Raw genomic sequence first — 17,776 nt, 5'->3', positions numbered from 1 at the left:
CTTCGCCACAATTAAGTTGTATAAACAATTTTCATTTTTCATTTATTCTAAAAAAATTTCAGATTTTTTTGGTATAATTTTTCAAATAGTGCTTGTTTAAGCAGAATTTTTATTTAAAAATTATAGTTGTTTGATTATTAATGAAAGCTTTTATTATTAAATTATTTTAATAGGTAAATTTTTTAAAATTATGACATGAAAAAAATGAAATAAAATTATTAAATAAGTAATAAATATTTTAGATATTTTAATATTTAAAAAAACTTTTTAATCTCCATTATCAAAAGTTCAAAATCTGAACTTTTATTAATAGAAAAAAAATAGTTTACTTTTTAAAAATTCTACTAAAAAAACATTTAAACAACAAAAATTTTACTAAAAACTTATCGGATTAAATAATCACTTATTGATATTATATAATCATATCAGACAAACACTCAATCAAAAACTTATTTACAGGCTGCAAGTTCAAAACCTGTCTGTTCTAGCCTCACCAATTGCTGCAGCCTTAATGGTCACTACTAGCGGAATAATCCCGCAGTCCATTCTGATCTTCATTTGCAGCCAAATAAGCGAAATGGTAGGCAATTGGGCTAGCAACTTGGGCAGTCCGGAACAATAGTCTGTAATCTTTTGTTATCACGAGCGTGGCAAGGTATATTCAACTCCGAGGGCTTTCTCTTTCTTAAAACAGTAAACAAATACACAATTATGTAGGTGACACTTGACACCACAAGACCAGATCATTTGAGATTATCAAAATTGCATACCTATGTCTTTGCAATTTTTAACCCAAGGTGAAGAACCTTCTGCAAGAGCATACTTCAAGATACAAAACCAAATCTATATACAAAAACATAGAATAAAATAAAATTTGCTTCACCACAAATGTTGGCAAGAATTCATTTAAACTGCTGGCCACTAGATTTATATCAAAACTTCCTAGCTAGGGCCTTCCATGCACGAAATCAAAGAGTACAACAGCAGCCACACTACAGATATTAAAAGTTAAAGAAACTGCAAGTCACTGTCAATCAACCATTTCCACATCACAAGGTTTGTTTTCTTCATCGTCCGATGGGCTAATGGATGCTAGCAGATCATCAAACTTTAGAGGAGTGTGTCGAACCATGTATTGAAATATAACCTGCAGCAAATTTCAAGGATAATGTATAAAGCCTTGGAGAATACAAAACAGAAAATATGCTAGCCTTAAAAAACTGCCGAGGCACATCAATAATGGTGTATATACCCCATTGTTAAAAGGGAGAGGGAAAAAAAATGGAAGAGTAAACCTTGTCTAAGCATATCGAAACATACAGCTCACAAGGACAAATGGATTCCCGTAGCATTTCAGCAGGGCTCATAAACCCAAAATCTGTCTGAGGAAATGATTTGAACAATTTATCCAACAACTAGTTTCTCTCATTTCTAATAGAAGTGGAAGCTCAAGTTTTAGGGAATTGTTTTCATACATAAAGAGGGTGTTTTAGTACCTATTTCAGACAGGTTCAATATTGACATTAATAAAAGAAAATTATAATAGACGGTAAAGTAAATGTTTTCTTCTAACCTTAGAGTAACTGTCAGCGAACATGCGTGCTCGATTGGACTTGCCAAGATAATTTAAATCAGACTTCTCAAGCTTTCCATCAACAAAACTTAATCCTCCATTGCCTATAGCAAACTTCAAAAGACTACCGGATTGGAGCCCTGACTGAAAATTGAAAATAATAATAAGAAGAAGAAGAAGATGTAAATGAGAGTAGTAAATGGTCATAATGTTCTCCTAAAAATGAAAACACATAAATGAAAATGTTTGACACAATGAACCACCCCAGCCCTAGGCTGAAACCAATAGAATTAAGGGATCATGAATACGTGGAAAAGCAAATCTAGCAACAAAACAGCGGGTGCTACTGGGTAAGAAATTTGAAACTATTTCCATGAAATGCCCCAAAAGTATTTACTCATTTTGTTCGTATTCTTTTGACAATAAGTTTCAGACAGAGACCCCTTTCCAGTTGTTGATCAAAAAAACTAAAAAACTATTGCTCCAAAGAGCATGCCAGCACAAATGTAGGGTCTAGAGGAGAGTTATATGGACTGCAATACTGAAGAACATCCTAAAGTATTCGTAATGAGAACTAACCCGGTCACTCCAGGGTTTGGGAAGAGTTTTGCTACATTATATAATATTTAAAAGATGCAATCAATCATTTATCATAAATTGAAGAATAAATCTTGTACGAATTTGCATGAATTCAAGCATTTATAATGAAAACTACAATAAACAACACCTTTTGTATGAATTCACCATCTAAGCAGCCAAAGATGACAGGAGGATCATCTGATGTAGATAGTTTCCCATCTTCTTGCAATTCCAAAACTACCTAATAGAAGAAGAAAAAAAAAAAAAAGAAGAAAAAGGAAAAAATCATTAGGCCACAACATATGAAAATTTTTATTAGGCATCATATATGTGAGGTTATGCAAATTCATCATACCATTCAATGAATCTGTAACAAAAGAAGAAAAAGGAAAAAAATCATTAGGTTGCAACATAAGGAGATTTTTTATTATGCATGATATATGTGAGTTCATGCGAATTTATCGTAAATACAATTCAATGAAACAAAATTAAAGATTCATGTCACTTTTAGTAAGAACTAATGAAGCAAGGCTGGCAATGAACAAAAAATGTGATTGAGAAAACCTGTGTCTATCTTGTCCATGCAGTACCTTCTTACTGGACATGTGAACAACAAGAGGACGGTTCAAATTTCAGCTTGAATAATGAACCTTCATATGTATTAACTTTCACAATACTCAACAAATCATCAGACTAGCTATGAAATTGCTTAAAATGACTGCATATTTCTCTGCAGATAAACAGCAATTTTGATATTGAAGAGTATAATCCCTTAAACCTAAAACAAAATATTTATAAATAATAAAACCACAGGGATGTGCTAAGCGAATGTGCATGTATTTTCAAAAAGTTGTGGGTCAGAAAATCCAATGATAGGAAAAGAATGGTGCTACATGAGGAGACTGGGCCCAATAAACTATTGAAATGTTGCTCCTGATGTGTAAGAAAAAAATTTTGAACATTCAAACCAATTGCCGGAGCTCAGGTTTGGCACCTATAATCTGGTTTCAGCACAAAAGAATCCATGTGCAGCATCATAGTTTGTAGCAAATTACAAAGTGATCCAGTTATGAAGCAACCAAAATAAAGGAAACCATAAATGAGAACTGGTAAGTAAGGCTGCAATTTCAGAATACCTGTTGTTGGCTCAGAACCTGTCCTTTACTATCTGTGTCAATAACATATTGACTACACTTTTCGTCCTTCCAGACTAATGCTAGAGGTGTATTTCCAGTTTGATAGTGTGCATGCCTTAATAAGAAACAAAGCAAACTTCCTTAGGCAATAGCCACTAAAAAAACCAAAGATGAATAAGCCAAAAATAACAAACAGAAATATGAAATAAAAACAGGTTATGATCTTATGAAACTAAAAAATATACAAAGGTTCAAATAGTAACAAGCACCGTGACATAAGTAGAAGAAGTTCCTACTAATGTAGAGGCAAAAATATCCCTTCTAAAGCCCTTTATGATCTCAATAACAAGGATTAAACATCATAATTTTGTTATTTTTTGCTTCAACTAACAGAAAGATTATAAAATGTGAACATTATGATAATTAGCACCCTTGGGAAAAAAGACATACTTGTTATAAAACAATAGTCCATCCTTGGCATAAGGCACAGATTCTATATAAGCAGAATATAGACCCCTCTGGTCACAGTTGTATACAGGAACCGTACTGAATCTGAATTTATAGTAATGGGAAGGAGCATCGCAAGCCCCAGTTTCAGCAAGCTTGGAGTTCAGCCAAAAAAACCTGAACTCAGCAGTGCAGTCATAGAGAGAATAACCCCGCCAGCAAACCATGTCAATCACATAATAAGTTTGATCTAACTGCAATCCAACACACATTTGTTACAATACAGGAAAAAAACAACAATTACAAGAAGGGTAAACTTCGATTTATCCCTACTTAGAGTGACAAACTTTTCAACTTATCTCCCAAACGTGTGAAAACATCAATTTAACCTCATTTTCAGTTAAGAAGACCCCAAAAAATAAAAATAAAATAAAATAATCAATGCACCCCCATTTGCCCTCATCTCCTGAACAACAAAATGGGGTAAACTGAAGTTTTCAGTTTTCACAATTTCGGGTAAATTGAAGATTGTCATCCTGTCTGGGGATCAATTGAAGTTTACCCCTATGAGAAAATATAACCTACGTACCTCATGAAATATGCAATCAAGTATGCAATACGATTGAGCAGACCCTGATGGGTCTTTTGTCCTCGCTCCAGAAGGTAAAGCAGAAGGGAAATGATGCAAAATAGAGCCATTGCGTTCTCTACTAACCGTTGTTCCATTGGATGAAACAACTATGCACCGCTTTCCAGCTGGCCTTGCAAATACATACCTAGAAATTAAAACCACATTTGCAAATATTAGGCCACTAAAGAAGTCTTGCTTGACGACATGCTTCGTTTTTTTTTTTGGGGGGGGGGACAAAAAATAAACTAGTGTGAAGTAATGTCTTAAAGAAATTTATTAATGGTATTTATTTACCAGTCATGGCTCAAGCGATCAGGGACGTCGATCATCCACTCGGGAAGCATCAACTGACTGGCGAACCACTTGCGAACTTCGGGTCCTCTAAGCTTCGAAGCCTGGCGAATGTCAAGGTCTTTGGTCAAAGGTCCGGCTTCTTGCTGGGGTTGAGATTCGGGTTCGATTTCTAGTTCGGGTACAGGGTCCGGGTATTGGGATTGCAGGGAGAGGACGGAGGAAGCTAAGCAGCGTGCTTGTTGTTGAGCATCGCGGCGATTCTGTGATTGACGCTGTAGCGAGAGCTCCCTGCGTCGCTGTTGATCGGATATTGCTGTTCGTTTGAACGGACGGCGGAGATCGGGGGGCGCCATTGTGTGACACTACTTTTGTATTTTTATTTTGCTGCCTTCTTCCTTCAGATATCCAACGGTTCTCTCTATTCTATTTATTTAATAAAGTGACTGGTACGACACCGCAGTGAAAGAGGGCTCGGCCTCGTTGTGAAATATGGCGGTGATGTGTGGTTTTGAAGAGGGTAATTTTTAGGATACCTCCACTAAGGTTTACCCTTATTACACTTGGAGGAAAACTACTAATATATTGACACATTTCCCCCGGACATATAGGGCTGCTAAGTCCTTCGATAGTTAAGGGTGTAGTGATTTATAATTTTATACTTTTAGAAAAGCTGATGCATAGATGCATAGTCACCAATTTGATAAATCACTCAGCACCTAAAATGGAGAGATTAGTTTTTTAAAAAATATTTTAAAAAGTGAGAAATTAGCTCCTTCCAAAAAAAGATGAAGTTGACTCCTTCAAAAGAAAAATGAAATTGAGTAAAAATTTAATTTTTTTTCCTTTCTTCTCCTCGTTAGTCATTGCAACCATCATCACCACTCCGAACTCTTAATCACCACAATCACTACCAATCATAACCCCTAGACACCACCATACAAGTACGAACCTCAATTGTTGTCATCATTGTTAGCTTCCAAAATCTTTAACGTGTTGCGAGCCAACACCCATGATTTTAGCACCACCACTACCTACAAACAAAACCCAAGCCATAGGTTCCCCCACCCATCATCCACTAGCACTTGGCACTACGCCCAGCCACATTCACAACTACTTCTATCACAGTAATTGTCATTGCGGCAGAAGTAGAAAAATAAACAAGTACCAACCAACTAATTTCTTTTTTTTTGTTTAATTTTTCTCTAGTTTCTTTTTATCTTTTTTGTGTTTATTTTGCTGTTGTTGTTGCTGTTGATGTTAGTGTTAGAGTTAGTGTTGTTGACGTTGGTTTTATCTTCTTTACCAATCAACAAAATCATAACTCATAAAATGTTAGCTTCAATCCTATCAAGGAGCTTAGCAAGATGTTGAATTAGATTCAAACCCACTTTATGAAACCAAAGGACGAGTATTTTTGAGAATTTGAGTCCACATGAATTTTATTCGGAATATAATTGATTAGATTTGAAGAGAAGTATGTCGAATTTGGATTAAAATGGATTAGATTTGAAGCATTGTATTAAAATCTAATTCAAATGAGTTGGATTTGAATATATATGAATTCAAATGGTTGAATTGGGAATTAAATGAGAATGATGGTGGACAAAACAGAATTTTTGAGGTAATTTTGATTGATACTAAGAATATTGAGGAAAAGAATTTTTTAAGGAGTTTTATGTGTATTTGAATAATTTAAAACATTTAAATTATTATATTTTATTTTGGAGTTTTGAGTTACTTTAGTTTAATTTTTGAGAAAAAGGAAAGAAAATAATGAAAGGAATGGATTTCATGATATTTGTTAATTTGAATTTTGTTATTAAAAAATTTCCCTATGGTGGGTGGTTTAATTTTTTTTTTTTTTTTAACCTTTGCAACATGCAAGAAGAGCTAAACTATTACTAAATCTTGTATCTGGTGCAGCGATATTTCGGTACTTTCAAAGTCAGCTAGCAATCAAACTAACAATCATGCACGTTTAGGGGGTGATATGTCAATACATGCATATTTTCTCTCCAAATGTAGCCGGGCCAAACCTAAGGGGACGTATCAAAAAATTACCTGTTTTGAATATCTATTTGTGACACGAACGGTACCGTTCAAGCGCCAAAACTCACCGCTTTTGCTGGAATCAGGCACTCAGCGTCTTACTGTCATAAAACGACACTGTTTCCCAACAACTCTCAGTTTTCGCTTAATTATTAATTTTTTTTTTCTTTTTAAGTGTGCTGTTAAGAATCTTAACTTAAGATCGAATTTATAGGTATAACGACCGCAACTACTCTGGCGGATCTCTCGATGCCGACTCTCATAGTAACTCTATTCAAATAATCTTTTGTCTGTCAAGTTGTCTCGCTAAACATGAACAGAAGGCTCTACCGATCATCAGCAACCAACATCGTCTCTCTCGCTTTCCATTAAATTTGAAATCGGACGTCTCTTTGGAGCTACCAGTGCTGGTCTTTAAAGGTACAGATACTCGGCCCGCATTAGTGTTTGGTATTTTAATCTGAATTTCAGTTTCCAAACAGTCTACGATTTTGACCCTAAATTTTGAAGATGGAGATTCCGCTATTGCGTTACCAGAGTGTAGCATTGGATCAGATACAAAATAGTTGTAGCTTCTCATGTTCCTTTACGGCTAATAAAGTGTTGAAAGGGAAATCCTTGTTGTCTGGGTGTTATTTTTCGTTGGATAAAAGAAAATGGAAGAGATCATTCCATAGAGTTAAGTGTTGTTTGATGGAGCAAGGGCTAAAGCCACGGCCTAAACCAAATAAAATATATACTGAGGAATTAAAGGAGAGTAGTTTGCCGGATACCCAGATGAAGAAACCCAGTGCAGGGATTTGTAGTCAGATAGAGAAGTTAGTGTTGAACAAAAGGTACAGAGAGGCGCTTGAATTATTTGAGATTTTGGAGTTTGAAGGCGGTTTTGATGTGGGTAGTAGCACTTATGATGCGTTAATTAGTGCTTGTATAGGTCTGAGGTCTATTAGAGAAGTGAAGAGAGTGTTTAGTTACATGCTGAGTACCGGGTTTGAACCAGATCTGTATATGAGGAATAGGGTGTTGCTTATGCATGTTAAATGTGGGATGATGATCGATGCCCGTAGATTGTTTGATGAAATGCCCGAGAGGAACTTGGTTTCATGTAACATGATAATTGCTGGGATGATCGACTCTGGGGATTATTTAGAGGCATTTTTGTTGTTTCTTGATTTGTGGGAGGAGTTTTCTGATTGTGGGTCACGGACATTTGCTACTATGATTCGGGCCTCTGCTGGGCTAGAACTTATTTCTGTGGGAAAGCAATTGCATTCCTGTGCTTTGAAAATGGGGTTTGGTGACAATGTTTTTGTGTCTTGTGCGTTGATTGACATGTATAGTAAATGTGGGAGCATTGAAGATGCTCAGGGTGTTTTTGATGAGATGTCAGAGAAGACTACCGTAGGATGGAACACCATCATAGCAGGTTATGCCCTTCATGGGTACAGTGAAGAAGCTCTGGATTTATACTATGAGATGCGTGATTCTGGGGTTAAAATGGATCATTTTACATTTTCAATGATCATAAGGATCTGCACAAGGTTGGCTTCATTGGAACATGCTAAGCAAGCTCATGCAGGCCTTGTTCGTCATGGTTTTGGATTAGATATTGTAGCGAACTCGGCACTTGTGGACTTCTATAGCAAATGGGGAAGAATAGAAGATGCTCGGCATGTTTTTGACAAGATGCTCTGCAAGAATGTCATATCTTGGAATGCATTGATTGCTGGATATGGTAATCATGGTCGTGGAGAGGAGGCCGTTGAGTTGTTCGAGCAGATGCTTCTTAATGGAATGAGACCCAACCATGTTACATTTCTTGCTGTTTTGTCTGCTTGTAGCCGCTCTGGATTATCAGAACGTGGGTGGGAGATATTTCAATCCATGAGTAGGGATCACAAAATCAAGCCTCGTGCAATGCATTACGCTTGTATGATTGAGTTATTGGGTCGAGAGGGGCTTTTAGATGAAGCCTTCGCCTTAATTAGAGGTGCTCCCTTCAAAACTACCAAGAATATGTGGGCTGCCTTGCTGACTGCTTGTCGGGTAAATGGGAACTTAGAGCTTGGGAAATTCGCAGCAGAGAAGCTTTACGGAATGGAACCTGAAAAGCTTTCTAATTATGTTGTTCTTCTGAATATATACAATAGTTCTGGCAAGTTAAAGGAAGCTGCAGAAGTCATACGGACCTTAAGAAGAAAGGGTTTGAGGATGCTTCCAGCTTGCAGTTGGATTGAAGTCAAGAAACAACCACATGTTTTCCTCTCTGGAGATCAAAGCCACGTCCAAACAAAGGAGATTTACCGGAAAGTCGATAGGATGATGTTAGAAATTTCAAAGCATGGCTATGTTCCTGAGGAGAAAACTTTGCTTCCGGATGTGGATGAACAGGAACAACGTGTATTGTCCTATCACAGTGAGAAACTGGCAGTAGCTTTCGGACTGATAAACACTTCAGATTGGACACCACTGCAAATTGTGCAGAGCCATCGGATTTGTTGTGATTGCCATAATGCAATCAAGTTGATAGCTATGGTTACTGGACGAGAAATTGTTGTGAGAGATGCCAGCAGGTTCCACCATTTCAAAGATGGGATTTGTTCTTGTGGTGATTATTGGTAATGGTAAAACACTAATGTACATAGGAATCCATTAACTTTATTATGATCTGATATTTTTTGTACTCCAATTTTTTTTTTTCCCTTCGATACAATAATGCAATTACACGTTGTAATTTCTTGTAGTCAAGGTCATTAAAAGAAGCTAGAGTTCATTTTTCAAAAACCTTGTAAATTCATTAGCAAATCTGCTTGCTTTCTGTGCGTTATGTATTCCTGATTGACTATGTTAACAATTTTGGCTCTTTCAATGAAGGAAACAACGCCCTCAGAATACATTTTATTGGGGCAAGCAAAATTGTTTTTATTGTCAGTTGCACTCTCCAATGTTTGATGTTAATAATAAAAATACATTTTTCATTCGAATGTCATTTTTTTTCGAAAACTCGTTAATGGGTGGGTTAAGAAATACAATCAGAATGAGTGAAATTTTATTTTTAATGCGGTGTTTCAAATAAAAGTAATTTTATTTTTTCTAAAATAATTTTTAAATGATTTTTTAAAGGAATTATCTGGTATATTATTAGTATTACCCTATCTACGCATATGTATAGCGCGAGCAAAGCCAAGAAGCTTGACACTGACACGTAGATGAGTAGAGATGGAGCAAACGCTGTGGGATCATTTGCCGCTACTGGTTAGGTCAAATTCGAAAGAATCGGTGGAGTACATTCTTCAAACCCTCTGGCGAACCCGTAAGACCGGTCTCGACGCCGCCGACCGCCACGTCATCCACGACGTCCTGCAGCTCCAAAACGACTCCGACCTCGACCCAGTATGCATTTTCCCTTTCTGGGCTTAGCTTTATTACTCTTTACTAAATCTTCATTGCACGGAGAAATTTGAAAACTTTAAATAATTGTTGTGCTATAATTTGATGTTCTTAGTGATGTTTTTCGTTTTATTTATTTATTTTTAACTCTTACTTTCTCTGTATTCTATATGCATAGATAAAGGAAGTTGAAGAAGTATAGCTCCTGTTTATTGGTAACTTAAAATTTTTTATGTGCAGCTTTTGGTATGTCTGCGGACATTGATCCGAAGGTGTGTTTACGAGAATATAGGCAAAGATGAGATTCAGAAGCTGTTTCCCAATGAGGTGCTGCCTGAAATACAAAGGCTATTGACACTTTTGTTGCAAAAGTTTCAAAGAGAATGGCGTGAAGAGGAAATCAGAGACCAGGTCAGACATTCAAACTTAGAAACTTATGTTATCTTAGACCCGATATGATCTCTATTATGTGTATGACACGAGATTGAACCCTTTGTTTTTTGTTTTTTTGGATGGATGGTTTTCACTTTTCAGGTTGGTTTCCCTCGGTTAAAGGCAATGACATGGGACATGGCGAATCAGGAATCTACAGAAGCAATGAACCCGGTGGCTGTTATCAATTTGAAGGTGAGTGACTAACCATTTGAACTCTTAGTGTAAACTAATGAAAATGTGTAAATGAAGAAGTTGCGGAAAAGGTGAGAATTTGATTTATGCCTTCCGCAGCTCCAAAATGATTCTAAGCCACAACCAGGAAAGTTGGAAGTGAAGTTCCAATTGGCCAAAGATACTCTAGAAACCATGGTGAAGTCCATGTATACTATCAGAGACCAGTTGGCTAATGTGGTAAGATGTTATGCTTGAATCTGCCCTTTCATTCCGTCTGAGTTACTGTTTGTGGGTATTATCTCTTGTTAGTTTATCTAAATACGTTCTATTGTTACCAGGGGGAGACATCAGAGGGGCATTTACCTCAAGAAACCAATACGGTGTAGTTTACGATATCATTCAAATAGCAGGGTATTGCTCGAGCTCGAACCAAAATCTGTTTTTGACTTGTCGATTTCATTTTGGTAGTTAGGCAGTTACGGTGAATAATTTTTCAGCTTTGTCAAACATGTTAAGTTTTGATTTTCTCTGTTTATTTCGTCACAGCCATCCATGACCATTTTGCTCTTTCATCACATATATATATATATATATATATATATTGATATTGCAGACAAAATGGGATGATGTTGATTGGGATCCTCTGTTTGAGTTGCTCAAGGAAACCCCGTTCAAATTGAAATTGAATTAGAACAACTGCCCCTTATACAACTCTGGTTCGGATACCGAGCCAAAAAGACTATTGCTTCAGAATGAGAAATGTTGGAAACTCTACTCATGTAAATTATTTGCGCATTTTTCTATTTAAAAAAATAAATAAATCACTCTTCTTTGCAGATTCACGTAATTAGCATGAGGAGGAAGCCAGTTACCTCTTATTTCTTTCATTTCAGAAGTGTGTGTTAGGAATGAGACAGTGGTCTCTGGTGGCTAATGGTACTAGTTTGACTCTTCTGGAAGTTTAGGGAAATTTGACACGTTCAATTTCTCTGAAGAACTCTTTAATCACGCCAGTGTTTTGTGGACGAACAACTTTCTTTGCGTACAATAATCATCATACCCTTCATTCATTGTAAAGTCAGGCGGCCTTGCCGTGACTTGGAAACTTCATCGTTGTCGTTTAGCTTCTTATAGATTAACGACGACTATTTCACGGTGTACACACATTGTGGCTTCCAAAAAGCAACATAGTTCATCTGTTAAGTAGGGCCATTTAATTTTTTTTCCTTCCTTACCACGTTCCGCAATTCGTGATTAGAAATATCTCTATCAAATCAATTTTGAATTTAGGTGCTGTAAAAAATAATCAAATTGTTTGACGAAAACCAAAAATTGTTAACGAATAAACTTACAGACCAAACTAGTTAGGTAAGGGCAATGATTTTGACGAGAAAAATAATAATAATAATTTGTCACCCTTCCGGGCCTTCAAGTTGTTAAATCAGCCAGCACGAATGTGGGATATTTTTTTCAGTTAACGTTCACACACGTAACACGCATGATGTTATTTTAAATGTAATCTCTTAGCGTCCAAATCAGAAGCCACCAAGTAGGTAAATGTTACTAACATCCTCGTAGTCGGGCTCAATGTCCTATCACATCTTTATAGCTTGTCGTCTAACGGTAATTCAATTTTTTTTCTTGTTCTTCATGTGAGTAAGGTTTAAATTCAATCCCTCTTATATTCAATTTTTATCATCCAATGAGATGATACTTAAATACCATTGTCTCTCAATTATTTTTAAAGTACCCAAATATAACGTGATTTGTAAAATATCACAATATACCCTTGTATCTCATTTCTAATGGAAATAAAACTTAGAGGTGGCAAAATGAGGTCGTATCCATATTGTGTTATAAAATTATCCATTTCATACTTATGTCATATTAACTTATTTATGACCTATTTTTTAGAATAATATTCACATGTTTTTTTTAGAATAATATTTTATTTTTTATATTTATTAAATATTTTAAAACAGTCAACATGATTAACATAATTAATAAATGGATCATATCTGTATTTTGATATATCAACACGATTAACAAATAGATCGTATTCGTATTTGCTTAAATTTGACACGACACTATTACACGAATTGCAACCCTAGTTAAACTATCTAAATTATGTAAAAAGTGAAAGATGTTTTTAGATATTTCGTAAACTATAAGCGGCCGTTTATTTTGACTTAATGACTTAATAGAGCTTAATTTCAATCAATTAAGTTATTAGGTACGCTTATTTTTTTAATTTAATGAAAATTTTTTGTCATTAAGTCATTAAATTATTATTATTTTTACTTAATCTAAAAAGTTTTAATGACATCATTAAAATATATTCTCCAAAATATCCATATTTGATTACTTTATTTTCATCACTAAATAAATAGAACTTACTAATTAACATTACTATTTATTTATCCTTTTATTTTCTTCAAATCACTATTTTTTATCTTTATAAAATTTTTATGAATATTTCTATACGAAACATCATAAAATACAATAAAATTGATTAACATGTTCTAATAAAGAAAATATTAAAGGATTGCATTCATTTGAACATGAACATGATTTATGTAATTATAAAATACTATCCCTATTAATGTTCTTTGAGGTTTTATTATTTGTTTAATATTTAAAATTTATAAAAAGCACACATGAAAAAATATTAGATTTCAGTTTTATTAATTGGAAAAAATCTGAAAACTTATTTTCAAAGATTCAAATGAAAAAAAAATCTCATTCAGATTTAAATTTTTAGTTCTGTTTAGAATCTATACTGATTTAGATTTATTTAAATTTTAGATTAAAAAAAATATAAATGCCACCTAATTCTATAAGAATGAAATGGGTTATTTGACCAAAATACAGGGATGTCAAAGGAATTTTACCCTTCGTTTTGTTTATGACTAATAATCACAACCCAATCGTAACGTAACTGCTTAAAACCTCACTGTACTGTGCCGCACCCAAAGCCCACCCCAGCAGGAGTCAAGACAATAAGACAACAATACAGCAAAGACAAAACTTCCCTTACGTTACTCTCTCTTGTCCGCTCGTCTCTTCTCTCTTCTCTCTTCTCGTTTGGTTTCGTTTTACTCGCCGGCCAAAGTAAACAAACGCCTTTTCGGTTTCAATTTCTCTCCAAAATCTCTTCAATCAGAACGATAGTAACAATAATTATCAAAATGAATCCCGTCGCCAGAATCCCTTGTTAAATAAAGCCCTCAATTTTCATTAACAAACTCTTTATTTTAGTTTTATTTTTGGTCTTTTTGGTTATTTTTCCCCCCTTTTGTTACTTGCAAACCCTACGGAATGGCAACGACGAGCATAAACACCGGCGGCGAAGACCGGGTCCTAGCAACGGCGCAGCAGATCGTCAAGAGCCTCAACACCCCTAAAGAAGTTCGCGAGGACATGCTTCTAATCTTCTCGAGCTTCGACAATCGGCTATCAAACATCGGCGAATTGATCAACGGCGACTCAAGCGGTCCCCACAGTTTTGAATCGGCTGAAAAGATCATACTTCGTCACGACTCCAACTCCAACTGGGATTCCCCGGAAGAGTTCAACGAATTCATCGGCGCCGTGGACGATATCCTCCGACTGATCGACAACTTATCTGTCGGGAGCGACAACGAGGTCATGGACCGGGCTGAGACAGCGATCCAGGCGGCGATGTCGCGTTTGGAAGACGACTTTCGGCATCTCCTGATCAGCAACACGATTCCGCTGGACGCTGATGGGCTGTACGGATCGATGCGGCGCGTTTCGCTGTCGTTTGCGGCGAACGATGGGGAAATTGATGGGGAGTTCGAGAGCTTTGGAGAGGTAAGTGATGGGAGCGTGAGGTTTCATGAGAGAGGAGCAAGTTTAGGTGAAGAGGCGAGTGTTGATTTGATTGAACCTGCTGCTGTGGATGATTTGAAACAGATTGCTGATAGAATGATCAGGTCAGGTTATGAGAAAGAGTGTTTTCAAGTTTATAGTAACATTAGGCGCGGAGCTTTGGATGAGTGTTTGGCGATTCTTGGTGTTGAGAAGTTGAGTATGGAAGAAGTTCAAAAAGTTGAGTGGAGTTCTTTGGATGAGAAGATGAAAAAATGGATACAAGCTGTTAAAATAGCGGGTAAACTTCTTTTGAGTGGTGAAAAGAAGCTTTGTGATCATATTTTTAGTGAGGCTGAGACTTTGGGTGATGATTGTTTCAATGAGACTGCTAAAGGGTGTGTGAAGCCGTTGTTGATTTTTGCAGAGGCTGTGGCAATTGGGAAAAGGTCATCAGAGAAGTTGTTCAGGATTTTGGACATGTATGATGCATTGGCTGATGTTTTACCCAATTTGGAGGCCATGATAACGTCTGAGCTTGTTTGTGGTGAGGTAAGGGGAGTGCTGAATGCATTGGGAGAAGCTGCCAAGGGGACTTTTGCGGAGTTCGAGAATGCTGTGCAGAGTGAGACTTCGAAGAAACCTATGCAGGGTGGAGAGATTCACCCACTTACTCGTTATGTGATGAATTATGTGAAGTTGCTTGTTGATTATAGTGATACTCTGAACAAGCTGTTAGAACATGATGAAATTGATACTGGTAGTTTACAGATTGATGCTGATAGTTTGGAGAGTATGTCTCCGATTGCACGGAGATTGTTGTTGTTGATAACATGCTTGGAATCTAATATTGAGGAGAAATCGAGATTGTATGATGATAGTGCTATGCAGTATATATTTCTAATGAATAATATTCTGTACATAGTGCAGAAAGTGAAGGATTCTGAGCTTGGAAAGCTTTTAGGAGACAATTGGGTTCGCAAGAGGCGTGGCCAGGTGCGCCAATATGCGACAAGTTATCTTAGGGCTTCTTGGAGTAAGGCCTTGGCTTGTTTGAAGGATGAAGGGATTGGTGGGGGCTCCACTAATGCCTCCAAGGTGACTTTGAAGGAGAGATTTAGGAGCTTCAATTTGTGTTTTGAAGAGATATATAGGGTTCAGACTGCATGGAAAGTCCCTGATCCTCAACTTCGGGAAGAGCTTCGAATTTCAATATCAGAGAAAGTGATTCCAGCTTACCGCTCATTTATGGGTAGGTTTAGGAGTCAGCTAGAGAGTGGAAGGCATGCTGGCAAATACATAAAATATACACCAGAGGATTTAGAGAGTTATTTATTGGATCTATTTGAAGGATCACCTGGTGTTCTTCACCATCCGAGAAGAAAGAGTTCATAGCATTCAGGCTCTTGTGAGGGGTAAGCATTGTGCTCTCATCAAGGACTAGTTACCGCTGGGTGCATCTGTTATTGTATTTTATGATATGCTTTTTATGTTGGTGTTAATGTCACAAACACAGGTTTTTTCGGTGAAAGTTAATACTGCTCACTCTATACTGTATTAAGTTTTGTACATGTGCTATAGACTGTAGTTTTTGTAACATCTGGATTATGTCATGGTTCATGTATTTTATTTTCATGAATCTTCATTAGTATTTAACTAATTATTTGTCCATGATTAAGCATAATGGTTAGTTTTATTTATATTATCATAATGGGTTAAAGACTGAGCATGTCAGTATAATTGAAATTTCTACTTTTTCATCTAATTGCTAGGTTTGGTTCACAATCTTCAGATAAGTTGCTGAACGAAAAAACAGCACATTTTCATCAGGCATCTTGGGATTAGCCGCTGATAAGCAGATCCATTTTTGGCTATTTTGGCTTGACTTATGAAATTAATTAGATTGATTAGATTTAACTCCTTGTCTAGAGTAGGGTTATCGACAACCCCAGGTTCATTTGTGGAAAAAGTCAAGAACTTGCGTAACTAAGATGATGAATGCAAATATGTAGTGCATTTTCCTTTATCAGTGGTTGGCATTGCTGGCCATTATACTTGTATCCAAATTTATTTGGCACTCTTTGTTCCACAAATAATTGACTTTTATTGTGTTCACCATTCTAACTCCTGTTCATTACACTTGGTAGACGAGCTAATTACAGACCAATCCTTATATTTGGCACTTAAATTGCTCTGACCTAGTCCTAGGAAGCTGTGATGCTCTGTGCAACTGAATCGAAGTCTTGGTTCCACGAACATTGATCATAGTTCGATTTGGAATTAACAGTGGTAGTTTATCGAGTTGTATTCCAGTTATTTTACTTGTTCAATTGGCGTAAGATTTGAAGGTGGGATGTTTAGCGACTGTTTAGCTGTTTAGCAATGAATTGCTAGACGATTGGGAAACCAGTTGAAAGGCTACGTGTATACACCGATTTTGATTTGTTAAACTGTAATCACCCCTGGACTGTGGTATTACACTGCACACATAGCTGGTTCATTTTGGACGTGTTATACGACTCCCTGGCCTCCACCTCCTAAACGCACTCCTACTCGTAAGTCATAAGCAAGTAATTTGGGTCTAATTATTGTGCTTATGCGAAGCGTAGTCCCAGCTTGAAGAAAGTTCTCGCATAACAGATCAATCAGGTAGAATCTCAATGTTAAAATGGAATCCAGAAATATTGATATATGTGCTCCATAGAATCAATAGAGCCCTCTCATAATAATTGTTTTTTATTCTTATTTCAGTATGTCTGATTGCCGATTCTGATCTCTTTTGAAAGAGATCGATAAAAAAAGTGTTCCAACCAAGGAACGTGGCCATGTTTTTGTATTTTTTCGGCAGGTGTCCGGTGGTTTAAAATTTAAAATCAGAGAATCTTATGGTAGGTTCACCCATAGATAATATAGATCTGCTTTTAATGGCCATTCGGTCAGACAAGTGATCTGGTAGTTAGTCTATTTAATGGCCATTGTGGGGGGTAAATGTTATTTATATTTAAAAAATCATTCCCCCTTGCGAAATGCAAGTGGAGTATGGACATATTCTCCTGTGAGGGGTTATTTGTATTGGGCATGTACTTCATAGAATTCATTGTAATAATGTAAGTCCCAATTATGTATATCTGATTGTAAATATCAGTGTAATATCTCTGCTACAATAAGTAGTTGTTGTAAATATCTGTGTAATACAGTAATCTAATGATTAATCAGTTTCAAAAAAAAAAAAAAAAA

General features: G+C 36.3%; 4 protein-coding genes across 4 annotated transcripts; 3 read left to right on the top strand and 1 right to left on the bottom strand.

Moving 5' to 3' along the window:
- Nucleotides 1-746: 746 nt before the first annotated feature.
- On the bottom strand, nucleotides 747-5,153 carry LOC102612269 (uncharacterized). The gene is made up of 7 exons (XM_006476968.4): nucleotides 4,661-5,153; nucleotides 4,325-4,511; nucleotides 3,739-3,989; nucleotides 3,289-3,403; nucleotides 2,301-2,393; nucleotides 1,574-1,717; nucleotides 747-1,147 (listed from the first exon to the last, which is right to left on the bottom strand). The coding sequence occupies exons 1-7, from the start codon at nucleotides 5,011-5,013 to the stop codon at nucleotides 1,031-1,033; spliced, it is 1,260 nt and encodes a 419-aa protein (XP_006477031.2). The 5' UTR covers nucleotides 5,014-5,153; the 3' UTR covers nucleotides 747-1,030.
- A 1,543-nt stretch (nucleotides 5,154-6,696) lies between these two features.
- LOC102611973 (pentatricopeptide repeat-containing protein At5g50390, chloroplastic) lies at nucleotides 6,697-9,634 on the top strand. Its single transcript, XM_052438086.1, has 2 exons — nucleotides 6,697-7,129; nucleotides 7,220-9,634. The coding sequence occupies exon 2, from the start codon at nucleotides 7,220-7,222 to the stop codon at nucleotides 9,329-9,331; it is 2,112 nt and encodes a 703-aa protein (XP_052294046.1). The 5' UTR covers nucleotides 6,697-7,129; the 3' UTR covers nucleotides 9,332-9,634.
- Nucleotides 9,635-9,850: 216 nt separating this feature from the next.
- On the top strand, nucleotides 9,851-11,119 carry LOC102611680 (uncharacterized). Its single transcript, XM_052438087.1, has 5 exons — nucleotides 9,851-10,102; nucleotides 10,340-10,510; nucleotides 10,634-10,726; nucleotides 10,826-10,945; nucleotides 11,047-11,119. The coding sequence occupies exons 1-5, from the start codon at nucleotides 9,929-9,931 to the stop codon at nucleotides 11,092-11,094; spliced, it is 606 nt and encodes a 201-aa protein (XP_052294047.1). The 5' UTR covers nucleotides 9,851-9,928; the 3' UTR covers nucleotides 11,095-11,119.
- A 2,560-nt stretch (nucleotides 11,120-13,679) lies between these two features.
- Nucleotides 13,680-16,663, top strand: LOC102611385 (exocyst complex component EXO70B1). Its single transcript, XM_006476965.4, has 2 exons — nucleotides 13,680-15,954; nucleotides 16,312-16,663. The coding sequence occupies exon 1, from the start codon at nucleotides 14,027-14,029 to the stop codon at nucleotides 15,932-15,934; it is 1,908 nt and encodes a 635-aa protein (XP_006477028.2). The 5' UTR covers nucleotides 13,680-14,026; the 3' UTR covers nucleotides 15,935-15,954; nucleotides 16,312-16,663.
- Nucleotides 16,664-17,776: the final 1,113 nt, after the last annotated feature.

The sequence above is a fragment of the Citrus sinensis genome, chromosome 3, assembly GCF_022201045.2.
Source record: "Citrus sinensis cultivar Valencia sweet orange chromosome 3, DVS_A1.0, whole genome shotgun sequence".
In the NCBI taxonomy this organism is placed as follows: domain Eukaryota; kingdom Viridiplantae; phylum Streptophyta; class Magnoliopsida; order Sapindales; family Rutaceae; genus Citrus; species Citrus sinensis.
This window is presented reverse-complemented; position numbering and strand designations above follow the sequence as displayed.